This window comes from Lemur catta, chromosome 3 (assembly GCF_020740605.2).
Source record: "Lemur catta isolate mLemCat1 chromosome 3, mLemCat1.pri, whole genome shotgun sequence".
In the NCBI taxonomy this organism is placed as follows: domain Eukaryota; kingdom Metazoa; phylum Chordata; class Mammalia; order Primates; family Lemuridae; genus Lemur; species Lemur catta.
The window spans coordinates 4,350,679-4,363,602 of NC_059130.1; the positions used below are offsets into that span (position 1 = coordinate 4,350,679).

General features: G+C 40.8%; 1 protein-coding gene across 1 annotated transcript in view; it reads right to left on the reverse strand.

Annotated features, from left to right (window-relative positions):
- Nucleotides 1-532, reverse strand: part of ADCY10 (adenylate cyclase 10) — a 55,819-nt gene extending 55,287 nt beyond the window's left edge. The window contains exon 1 of the mRNA XM_045546633.1: nucleotides 339-532. Coding sequence (XP_045402589.1) covers nucleotides 339-521 — 183 coding nt within the window. The 5' untranslated portion in view covers nucleotides 522-532. The remainder of the gene's footprint in view (nucleotides 1-338) is intronic.
- Nucleotides 533-12,924: the final 12,392 nt, after the last annotated feature.

The following is a 12,924-nucleotide window of genomic DNA, read 5'->3' on the forward strand; positions in this document are numbered from 1 at the left end:
CCTGAGCTAGGAGGGTGTTGGGTAGAGAAAGTGAGGGCCAATGGCAGCCCTCTAAACTACTCCCCGCTGCTCCTCGGGGAGCCACCAGAGCCTTCCTTTTCCTTAAGCAAGGTCACTAGCCTCCTGGAAAGCCTCCATACCCAAATTCCACATCCTAAGTTACCCTCAGAGAAGCCTAATCATTTCCTCCTTGGGAGCACCAGCCTTGGCTCCTCCCAGAAGAGTTGCCCTGGACTAACCCAGACTGACCCCTCCCCAGTCTCCAGACCAGTCTCCGTGGCAGGGAGCCTCTGGCTCAGCCTAGCAGAACTTTCTGCAAACGGCAGCATCACACTTACCTTAACTGCTCTCTGATCTGGAATCCTCTCGATTTCAATCAGGCTCCGGTCACAGAGCTGCCAGCAGGTTGGTGACAGGATGACATCGTTCATGTGTGCTATGTTCTGTGCACGGCGCACATCTTCCACCACCTGACCCGCCACCAGAAAGTAGCTGCGTGTTTCATCTCCAAAGACCAACATGCTGATGTGGCCGGCAGCCAGTCCTGGCAAGAAGGCAAGCAAGAGGTTTGCACAAGAATTCTGTGGTATTTCCCAGCAGCGCGAGTTCTTGGAGAAAGCAGAATCTTGGTGGGACTATACTACTTCAAAGCAAAATCTCATTTCTAAGATTTTCCATAAGAATCAGAGAATGCCTCTTCCAGGCCCAGGCCTTCTGAAACTCCCCTTCTAAAGCTAGGAAGTTCAGTCACTAATTTTTGCCTTTCTGGGATATTTATCTCCCTAAATGATCCTATCAGGCCCAAAATTATTTTATCTTTTCTTCAATTATTTATACTTAAGGGTAACAGAGGAGAACTTTAGTAATTCCTATTTTGGGAGAATTTGCATTTTATCAAAGATTGAGGCTCTAACTAAAAATAATACCTTCGGGTTGAATGTTGGACAACAGCCAGAGAGGATGGGGGAAAAGAAATAGGCATTTGGCAGTCATGTGTCCCATCCCAACAATGGTTCTTTCAAGTTGGGAGATGGTTTTGGCACCTGAGCAATATTATGACATGTATACAAAATATATGTATAAATGAACTATATGTGATACACATTTCTTTTAAACAGCTGTAATACGAGCAAGGATTTTTTATTTTTGCTCTCTGCTGTGCTAATCTGTCAAGGCTGATTTCCCCTGATACTATGTATGGTTAGTTTTCCGTCTCAAACACACTGATGCTTAGACCCGCTGAAGGAAAGGGTGCTGGAACCCAGCTCTCTAACGGCCAATTGGCACGCACCTAACGGACTTGGCATCCGTCATTCTCAGGAAGGGGACTGCATCAGACTCCCTGAGTGTCAAGTTGTAAAAAATATTCAGTATTATAAGGACTCTGATTTTTTTTTCCAAAACAATATTAACTTACTTGGAAATTCTGAATAACATCAAAATGTGGAATAGAGTAAGGAAGATTGAGAAACAGTTAATTGCATAACCCCGATGATCCCATCAGCTCTGACACTGGAGAGTTCTAAGTCTTACAAAGTTTAGCTGGGCAGAAGCTAACACCAACAGCACCAACCATAACTCTAGCTGTTGCTCATCATTTGTGCGTCTCACAGTCTCATTCCTCCTCTAGGAAATGGAAACAATGATGCCGGTAGCTCAGGACTGTGGAGAAGCAAAATGGCATGCTGTGCGTGACGTCTGCACTGCCATATGGAAATGCACGTGACTGGGGGATGAGCCTTCTCATGCCATTGCTGAATCTATGAATCCGTGTAATGACCGGCTAGCTACTCTCCATTTTATTATACTGCACAGTCTTGACAAGCAGCAAGATATAATCATAATAACAGCAACAGGAGTAATAAAGACTATTTTGTTTAGTGATTACTAGGTGCCAGTATACTAACTGACTTTGTGTAATAGCCTATTAGGTAGATATTATGATTAGCCCAAATTCTCTTAACTGGTAAGTGAGGGAGCCGAAATTCACATGCTGGTCAGACTGATTCCAAAGTTCCGGGCATGATGGGGTTGAACCACCAAGTTCTGCTGTTTTCCCTTTGGGAGAGAGAGTCAAGACCCATATCCGAACTGCTGTAGCATCTGTCCTTCTCACACGCTTACCTATTTTGACTTGGACATCTAGGTCTTCGTCAGATTCCTGGGTCTCAAATAATCCGTGGATCTCCAGGCTACATTTAACTACCACCGTGATAATGTTTCTCAGGTGCTTTCGGTCCACCTTCCACAGGGCTAGCAGTGCGTCGCCTTTAAGAGAGAGACATACTGGGGACCTTTGACCTTCCCTGGGGATCAGTCTTTTTTTGAGACAGGGTCTCGCTCTGTCACCTGGGCTAGAGTGCAGTGGTGTGATCATAGCTCACTACAAACCTCAAACTCCTGGGCTCAAGTGATCCTCCTGCCTCAGTCTCCCGAGTAGCTAGGACTACAGGTGTGAGCACCATGCCTGGTTGATTTTTTTTTTTTTTCTATTTTTTTGTAGAGATGGTGTCTCACTGTGTTGCTCAGGCTGGTCTTGAACTCCTGGCCTCAAGTGATCCTCCTGCCTCAGCCTCTGAAAGTGCTAGGATTACAGGTGTGAGCCACCATGCCTGGCCGGGATCAATCTGTTTTATGAGATCTGTACTGAAACCTACTCGTCAAACATTCCTCAACCCACCTCCTGGACACTACTTTCTCTGAGATGCCTCCTTTGAGCACAGGCATCTCAACACTCCGTCTTACCCCTCCCTTCTTAGTTAGCCTCCATACCTGCAAATTTTAGGATGTCTCCTCCATAAATTAACACTTCTGGGGGAAAAAAATAAATTAATTAAATCAAACCCTGATTCCTTAAAGCTAGTAAAAAGAATTCATTCTTCATTAGTAGAATCGAAAATGGGTCAAGGGAACAGCAATTCAGAAAACAGGCTTATACTAAAGACGTTATCTCAGACAAATCACTTAACCCACTTGGGTCTGTTTCCTCAATTGTGAAATGAGTATGCTGAACCCAGTTCTGTCTTTGCCCCATATCTGTGAATGGGGAAAGACAGGAAAGAGGATGGTGAGGTTTCAGAGGACACCCGAGGACAGCTGCCTTCCTCTCACAATAACGGAATGCTTTCTATTGATTTATTGATCAACATATGTTACAGGTTGGGACGTGGCATCGGTGGGTAGATGAGTGACAGGATTACACAAGAAAGGGGAGTTAGGAAATGGGGAAATCACCACCGTGGTCAACTTGAGTTTTGTTTATTACCAACTTGCATTTTGCTTATTTAGACTTTATGGTATAAATGGACATTTTTTCTCTTAGTGGTGTGTCATCACAAATTTGTCGAGCACCTGTTGTTTTAAGTGGGATGCAAAAAGGAATTAGACATAGTTTCTGCTTTTACGGAGCATTAAATTTTGTCTGGTGGGCCACATTAAGATATTACGAGGGAACTTAGAGCCTACTAAAACACGAAGGCCTGGAGTTTACCTTAACAGAGTAAAATCTTTCCTTCCTGAATGATAGTTCAAATTAACAATGCAAACAAGGCAACAGTCAGAGGTTGAAAAGGGTACTAAACTTCAGGCAGCTGTCAGTGCTTCAGTGTCCATCATTAGGAGACAAATTGATAAATTAGTTACAGATCACTCTTTTCTATTTATAGAATCCCTGACTATGTTTGGGTTATACTGATGCTAGCTTTTTAAAACATTTGGATATATTGAATATACTAAAAGTATTACTACTACAGTTCTTTTAAAATCAGTTTGTAATTCAGCCCTTTAACCCAAAACATCCTTTCTCTCAAATAGTCTCTATTAGTGAGGCCTCATTCTATTTTTTTCAGTTGTACTATATCATATTTCAAAAAAGACTGGTTTCACACGTGCTTCCTGGGGAAAATGAAGAGTGCTAAGCAATTCTGCTCTATCAGGTTATAGCCAACTACAGAGAAAGCAATGCATTGAAATACTCTTGGGCCGGGAACCTCTGGGAAGACTTACTCTCCACAATTGCACTTAGGTAGTAGTTGAGGATCTCCACCAACTGCTCAGCCCCTCGGTCCATGTACATGGCTGTGCTGAACCTCTCAGTCATCGCGGTAAAACCTGTAAAAAATGTGCAGCTGGTTTTCTTGGCTGCTTGGGGGAAGCAAACAGAGCCGGAAGAGGCTGTGCTAGAAAGCAGTGGGCCTTGGCTTCTAGGAACTGGCAAAGTTTCTTCTTAAGGATCTCTGTGGCTAATCGAGTGTCAGACATGCAGCCCCCTCTGTGTTTATTATTTTGGAGGTCAGGGAAAGGCTCCAGATGTCCTTTCTTCCAAATTCTCAATGGTCCAGCCATGACTGTGGTTCCTTTAACTAGGAATAGAACTTTCATTCCATGGTGATGAACACAGACAAATTTTAAATACTTCTGAAGAGGTGGCAAGTTTACCGTTAAGATGTAGACATCATCTAGGGAGATTGTTTTTCTGAGGTCAATTTTGATGGCGATGGGTGAGGGGCTCGGGACTTGGAAGGATGCGTTAGTGAAGTTGGGGCAGGGACACCGGAACCTGAAGTTCCAGGCCTGGGACTTGGGCATCTTAAAGATACGCCCATGAGTGGAAGTGCAGGGTGACAAAAGATGAGAGCGAGCCAGGGCCAGAGGTCATGCCCTCCCTCTGGTGTTCTCAGTGGAGAACATCTGTTGCAACAGCCCAGGGGCTGGAAAACAGCCTCCCCGCTCTGCAATCAGGCTGAGCTCCGCATGTACCTTCCGATGTGGGCCTGTCGCGCAGTCCGTTAAACAAACATTCCTTTGCACTTGCCTGAAATATCGACAAACATCAGAACTCCATCAAAATAATCTACAGAGGGTAGATCTGGAGGGATATTTCCATAGACAATGAGGTCTGGTAAATGAGCTGCTATTTTGATGATGACTCGGTCCTGTAATTCTTCTTTTTGAGCGTCCATGTTCAAGGCTAGTGTTCAGTATTTTATGGTGACAGGAAGCAGTCCCCAAATAGGTCTTCTAGAAAGAAAAGTGGGGAATAGATGACATCTGACTTGTTCATTCGTTCACTTTCCTGTTTCTTTTTCTCCAGTTGCTTTGTTCTAATCTACGGACCGCTTATTTAAATGATTGAATGGTGATGCCAGGGTTGTGGGGTCACGCTCCAAAAGGGCCAGTTTTCTCTACAGAGGAAAAGCCCTCCAACCCTGAATAGCTATTACCTGAATAAGCACCGTCACAAAGGGGCTGAATGGGCCCACCCATGTTCTGGAAGGGGTAAGCCCTCACAGTGCAAGGCCTGGGGCTGGGGGCCCCTAGCACTGCTTGCTTAGGCCAGACTCTTTTTTCTTCTAGCCTCATGTTTCCTTTTCTCCTCCTCCTGCCATTTGGTCTCTTATCTTTTGTTTTTGCTTTTGTTTTTGTTATTTTATTTTATTTTATTTTTTATTTCAGCATATTATGGGGGTACAAAAGTTGAGGTTACGTATATTGCCCTTCCACCCCCCCTCAAAGTCAGAGCTTCAAGCGTGTCCATCCCCTAGACGGTGCACATCACACTCATTATGTATGTATGCGCCCCTCCCCTCCCCTCCCCCACACCTGCCCGACACCCCCTTAATGTTATTCCTAAATGTGCTCTTAGGTGATGATCAGTGAAACCAATTTGATAGTGAGTACATGTGGTGCTTATTTCTCCATTGTTGGGATACTTCACTTAGTAGAATGGGTTCTAGCTCTATCCAGGAAAATACAAGAGGTGCTAGATCACCATTGTTTCTTATAGCTGAGTAGTACTCCATGGTATACATATACCACATTTTATTAATCCACTCAGCTACATTTTGAAAATTAAACAAAAAAAACAAAACGTATTGGGGGGCTGAGGCAGGAGGATAGCTTGAGCCCAGGAGTTGGAGGTTGCAGTGAGCTATGACGACACCACTGCACTCTAGCCTGGGCAACAGAGTGAGACCACGTCTCAGAAAAAAAAGAAGTGTAGTGAGTTTCTGTGTGCAAATATTTATATGAAGGTGAGTAGAGTATTATATGTAGACAAGAGATTAAGTCTATAAAGTTATAATGTTAAGTATAGAGAGGGAAAGAGTTCAAAAGGGTGTGTGAGTGTGTGACAGCTGGAAAGCTGGACAGCCTTCAACTGTAAGTAGAAGGAAATGTTGAAATTTCAGTTTGCTCCCCAGTTAGTTCAGAGAAAACTAGGATTTCTTAAGGCCTTCCTGTAGCTGCTGGGGCAGAGTAAATGCCCATGCCCACATGTTGTAAAAATCATGCTCTACCACCCTGAACAATAATAGCATCCCCAACTTTTTCAGTGCCATCCAAGTTTCTGGAATAGATGATAAAGAAAATACGAGAATTTTTTTTTTTTTTTTTTTTAAGGAACTGTTGGCTGGGTGTGGTGACACACACCTGTAATCCTAGCACTCTGGGAGGCCAACTTGGGAGTATTGCTTGAAGTCAGGAGTTCTAGACCAGCCTGAGCAAGAGTGAGACCCCTGTCTCTACTAAAAATAGAAAAAAATGAACTGGACAACTAAAAAAATAGAAAAAATTAGCAGGCGTGGTGGTGTGCATCTGTAGTCCCAGCTACTCGGGAGGCTGAGGCAGGAGGATCTCTTGAGCCCAGGAGTTTGAGGTTGCTGTGAGCTAGGCTGGTGCCAGGGCACTCTAGCCCGGGCAACAGAATGAGACTCTGTCTCAAAAAATAAATAAATAAATAAAAGGAATTTTTATTGTTGGTTTAATTCTGACCAGCAGGAAGAAACTTGTTAGCAATTTCAACCAAACATTGGTCATATTTGGATACATAAATGTATTAGAAGAAAAAAGTGAGATAATCACATATATTCCTTAGACTTAAAGAAATAATTTTAAAAAATGTCAGGGAAAACATTAGTATATTTAACAAACTTTAAAATGTATGGAAACCTCTAAAAGTGAGTATCAAATATTAGATATTGGATAACCTTTATAAGGAAAAGCCCTGGTAAATTCAACTATTAAGAAGTGAACAAAAGAAAGAAGAAACATATAAGATTTAAAAAAAAAAAGGGTAGCATTAAAAACTTAATAAAGATCATAGCATGTACTAGGAATAGTAAGTAGAAAATAAGTAAAGCAAATAAATAATTTTACATGGTGAATTTGATAAGTGCTATATGAACTTTTAAGAAGAGTGTGAGAAAACTGAATACCCAGAACGAGCTGAGACTTAGGGAAAATGCCAAAGTTAAAAAAACCCAGAGGGATTTTAAGCTTTATTGAAAGCAAGGAAACTAACAAAAGAGAAATAAGGACAAAGCTTAAATATGGTATACTACACAACTCTTCTTTTGTTTCTGCCTTCTCCACCATAGAGAATTGAAAAGTATAAAAATATTGCTAAGAAAGAATTGAAATTTAAGAAAGTAGTGATAAAGCACTCACCCAGTCATTTTAAATAAATTCAAGTAGCCATCCCCCATTTATATCCTCAAATACTTAAGGAACCTACAGATGTAATGTCAGTAATTTCAAAAAATAATGGAGAACGACAGATGGTGTAGAAATTGCAGATGGGCACATTCTCTTCTGAATTTCAAAAAGGTAAGTCTACATGTGGATTCCAGAAAACACAGACTGACATATATGATGTATGAGTCAAAATAATCTAGTTGATGCTTCATTGACAAATGGCCCCCAAATCTCAGTGGTTTGAAATAATAAAGGCTCATACTACATGTCTGTTGTGGGTGCCTTGGGCTCTCTGTTGTTGCCTTCGCTTTGGGACCCACATGGGGACATTGTGGTTGCCATGGCAGTGGGAAAGACGATGCAGTGGGGAATACTCATTCTCTTCCCAGAAGTGATATATTTCATTTCTGCTCATGACATTGACCAAAGCAAGTTACACAGACCTACCTAACTTCAAGTAGGCAGGCAAGTGCAATCCTATCATGTACGCAACAGGAGAGAGAAAGAGTTGGAGTATTTGTGAGCAGCTTCGCTGGTTATTTAGATCAGCAAGAGGTGATTAAAAGGAGTCAAATGAATTCACAGCCAAGAGCAAGCTAACCTTCTTTCCTTTCTTAAAAAAGGGTTATTAAGCTTTTAAATCAAGACAATCCTATAGACAAAGTATATCTTGACTTTAACAAGGCATTTGACCAAATTTCTCATATCCTTGTGTGTAATAGGAATGATGAAAATATAGTTAGGTGGTTAACAATCATACCTAAAGGATACCTATATCTATTAGTGTTCCAATATCATCTCAGAGGGAAATCTTCATGGGCATGCTAGAGAACTTTGATAAAGATATAATTGGAAGACAGCCATTAGGGAAAATAGTAGGGATGGTCCTTAAAAAATTAAAAACATAACTACATATGATCGAACAATCTCAGTTGTGCTCATATCTTTTTTTTTTTTTTTTTTGAGACAGAGTCTCACTCTGTTGCCTGGGCTAGAGTGCCGTGGCGTCAGCCTAGCTCACAGCAACCTCAAACTTCTGGGCTCAAGCGATCCAACTGCCTCAGCCTCCCGAGTAGCTGGGACTACAAGCATGCGCCACCATGCCCGGCTAATTTTTTCTGTACATATTTTTGGTTGTCCAGATAATTTCTTTCTATTTTTAGTAGAGATGGGGTCTCGCTCTTGCTCAGGCTGGTCTCAAACTCCTGACCTTGAGCGATCCTCCTGGCTCGGCCTCCCCAAGTGCTAGGATTACAGGCGTGAGCCACCACGCCCAGCCAGGTACATCTAAAAGGAAATAAAATCAGTATGTCAAAGAGATATCTACATTCCCATGTTCATTGCAGCACTATTCACAATAGCCAAGATATGAAATTAACCTAAGTGTCCATCAACAGATGAATAGTAAAAAAAAATGTGGTCTATATATTTATATACCCTGGAATATTATTCAGGCTTAAAATAGAAGGAAATCTTGTCATTTGTGACAACATGGATGTACCTGGAGGACATGATGTTAAGTGAAATAAGACAGGCACAGAAAGACAAATACTACATGATCTCACTTGTATGTGGACTCGAAAAGTCAAATTCACAGAAGCAGAGAGTAGAATGGTGGTTGGCAGGGGCTGGGGTGTGGTGGGAGGAATGGGAAGATATTGGCTAAAAGATACAAAGTTTCAGTTATACAGGATGAGTAAGTTCCGGAGATCTACTGTACAGCATGATGATGATAGTTAATAATGTATTGTACACTTGACAATTGCTAAGATAGTAGACCTTAAATGTTCACCACAAAAGAAAGATAAGTATGTGAGATGATGGATATGTTAATTAGCTTGATTTAATTACTTCACAATGTATACATATATCAAAACATCACATTATACATGCTAAGTATGTACAATTTTTATTTGTCAATTTTACTTTAATAAAATTGGAGGAAAATAAGTAAAGTTAACAAAATATAATTGGAGGAAAAGCTAATGAATGATAGAATCAGGATCTTAAAATATCTTAATCAACTGAAATAACAATGAAATTTCAGAAAAATAAGTGCAAAATGCTGTTTTTAGAGTTTCTAACAAAATCAAATGCATAAGCACATGATGTAAAAAACTAGATTTACTACAAATTAATGCTATCTTTTAAAACACTTTATTGAAACATAACACACATGCAGGAAAATGCCCAAATTATGAGTGTATAGCTTGAATTACTATAAAGTAAACAAATCCAGGTAATACCCATTCATAACAAGAAAACATTACCAGCACTCCAGAAGTCCTTCTCAAGCCATCTCTCAGTCACTCCCCTTTCTTCTCCCCGAAGGTAACCTGGTTTTTCACATTGTAAATCACCTTTAACAGTTTTTAAACTTTATATAAATTGAATCATACTGTATCTTTTGTTTTTGTGATATTCATCCATGTTGTGCCTATATCAGTAATTGTTCACATTCAATGCTGTATAGTATTCCATCACATGATTATACCAGTAAGTGTTTGTCCCTTCTATTACTGACCCATGGGTATGGTTGTTTCTCGCTTTAGACTATTAGGATTAATACTGCTAAGAAAATTCTTGTGCATGTGTTTTTGTGAACATATCTATGCACTTTGGGTATATACCTAGGAGTGAAATTAATGTGTCGTAGGATATACATATATTAAACTTTGGTAGATCTTGCCAAACAGCTTTCCAAAGTGGTAGTACCAATTTACATTCTCACAAGCAAGGTATAGGAGTTCAGTTGCTGTTTTTCCCACTCAACACTTAGTGTTGTCAGTCTTTTCAAGTTTTAGTCATCCTGGTAGGTAAGTGGTGGTATCCGTAGTTTTGTGTTTCCCTGGTGGTACTAATGAGATAAAGCACCTTTTCATATGCTAATAGGCCATTTTGATGCAATGCATTTTTTTTGACAACACTTGAATAAACCCACATGCAATGCAGTTTTAAGGTACATAAGGTTCATATCCGATCCAGAGGATTGGATTTACTCTGCCCACTTTATTTGAAGTTCTGGCACATGAGGAATGATGGAAGAGATTGGAAATGTTAAGTCAGGAAATAACGACAATGGGTTAAAAACGGTAGTTGTGCTCAAATATTTGGACTGAAATGTGGGGTAAGTAGGAGACACAGATGCCCATGTAAAGTCTAATGTGGGCCCCTGCAGTCAAGAAAAGAATGCCCCTGTTTTCTGATGTAGGAATTTGGTTTGGCTAAGCAAGAATACAGTTCACGGGAGGTGTGGAGAGGGAAAGGAGAGTTGGTGTATTCTCCTTCGCCGGAGGGAGCTAGTTATCAAAGAATAAATGACCTTAAATAGTATGCTTTTGTAGGCATGAAAGCACTGAAGAGGCTTCCACAGACGTGCTGAGCAGACACAGAGCTGAGACAGGACAGAGCAGAACTCACCAGGTTGGAGGTCTGTTCTTCCCTCTCCTGCCCCTGGCTCACCGACTGTCTCAGCTTTCATCTCTGGCTACCACTTGTAACATTGCCAGATTGAGCAAATAAAAATATAGGGTGCCCAGTTAAACTTCGATTTTAAATAAACAATGAATAATTTTTAGTATAAATATATTCCAAATATTGCATTTTATCTAGCAACCCCATTTTATCTAGCAAACAGCCCCTTCAATCTTGGCAACCCCACACCCTCCTCACATCAATGGTATAGACTGCTAAAGTTTCAGCACTGTATGGAAAATGGGTTAGATTTATGCTTTGTTGCTCCAGAGGACCAACTAGGATCAACGACTGGCAATCCCTCAGAGGGAAATATAAACACTGTAAGAATAAACATTCAAACTGGGCTGTTTTAGGAAGTATTGGATAGTTACCTATCTGCCTGTGAGGTCAGAGCTGATTTTTTTTTTTCCCAGAGACAAAGTCTCCCTCGGTTGCCCTGGATAGAGTACAGGGGCATCATCATAGCTCACTGCAACCTCTAACTCCTGAGCTCAAGTGATCCTTCTGCTTCAGCCTCCCGAGTAGCTGGGACTACAGGTGTGTCCCACCATGCCTGGATAATTTTTCTATTTTTTTGTAGAGATGGGGGTCTCACTCTTGCTCAGGCTGGTCTTGAACTCCAGAGCTGATTCTTTTATTTAGTGGGAAGATGAATTAGATGAATGCTAAGATTCTGTTGTTTTAAGTAAGATAATTAGAGGACTTGGACAGATTTTTCTAAGTTTATGATTACTAAGCAAGGAAAGTAGATGCATTTTGAGATTAAGATAACACATTTGAAAGTGAAGCTAAAGGAGGGAAGTTCTTTGTTCACGGGTTTAAAAGGCAGAGACATCTAAAATGAACACCCATTAAGAAGACAATAGAAAGTTTCTATTTTAGAAGACATAGTCTTAAGTCCTGCAACATCAGAAACTGATTAGTGTTTACCCTTCTATAGGCACATACCACATTATTGAGACCTTTTTATGTGAAGCATTTTACATACGTTGCCTCATTTAATCCTCAAAACAGGACTGGGAGGGAGGCCTGATACCTATTTTATACATATAAAAACCGAAGCTCAGAGATATTAACTTGCCCTAGGTAACACAGCCGCAAAAGCCAGGTCTGCGGGACTTGACGGTGCATGTTCTTTCTACCATACCATGCTCTATCCCATTTGGGAATGCTGTATGACACTTTGGGGATGTTTATGACCTAGAGAAAAGATGTATCTCATTTTAGAGCACTTTCAGTGCATGTTGACAGTATCCTCAATTGTTTGGCCAATTCTAGCACAGTCAAAGATAGAGTTTGAACAGAGTGGTCACTGAGGAAGCACGGAAGTACCTAGGAATGAGGGTATCTGAGTGAAAGAGCAAGCAGGATTGAAGCTCCGAAGATAAACCGGAGAGTTTCCTGAATGAGGGAAAGAGTGAGTAGTTTCACTCTGTTTAACCTCAGCAGCACCCAAAAGTGAAAATTAAAGAGAAATTACAGATCCATTCCATTATTGTTTCTCTAAACATCTCTTCTAGAATTTTCTAATAGATTTCAGCTTAAATTCAACTTTTCATCAACATGGAAGGTCAGGTTTCCTAAGAGTCTAAAGAAGATACTCTGAACTTAAAGGGCTAGTGTTGCCTGTCACAAAATCTTGCCTGACCACTCCAGCCATGATACTTTTTCTTCTGAGCTATTATGGCACTTAGTGTCTATAAATTGATGTGGCTTATTTTCCAGATACATATCCTTATCTCTTGAACTGTTGATATTTTGTCTTCCTCTGGATTCGTAAACTCCCTGTTTAGAGACTATGTTCTACACGTCTTTGTTTTTGCCACTGCATCTTCCTAGTGCCCTCTTGACATCATAGGCACTTGTTATTTGATGACTGATTAAAAGGGAGGATATCATGTGAGCAATTGCAGAAAAGAGGCAAATAAAGAGGGTAAACTAGAAAGATGGAGCATCCAGGATAAATACGAGGTA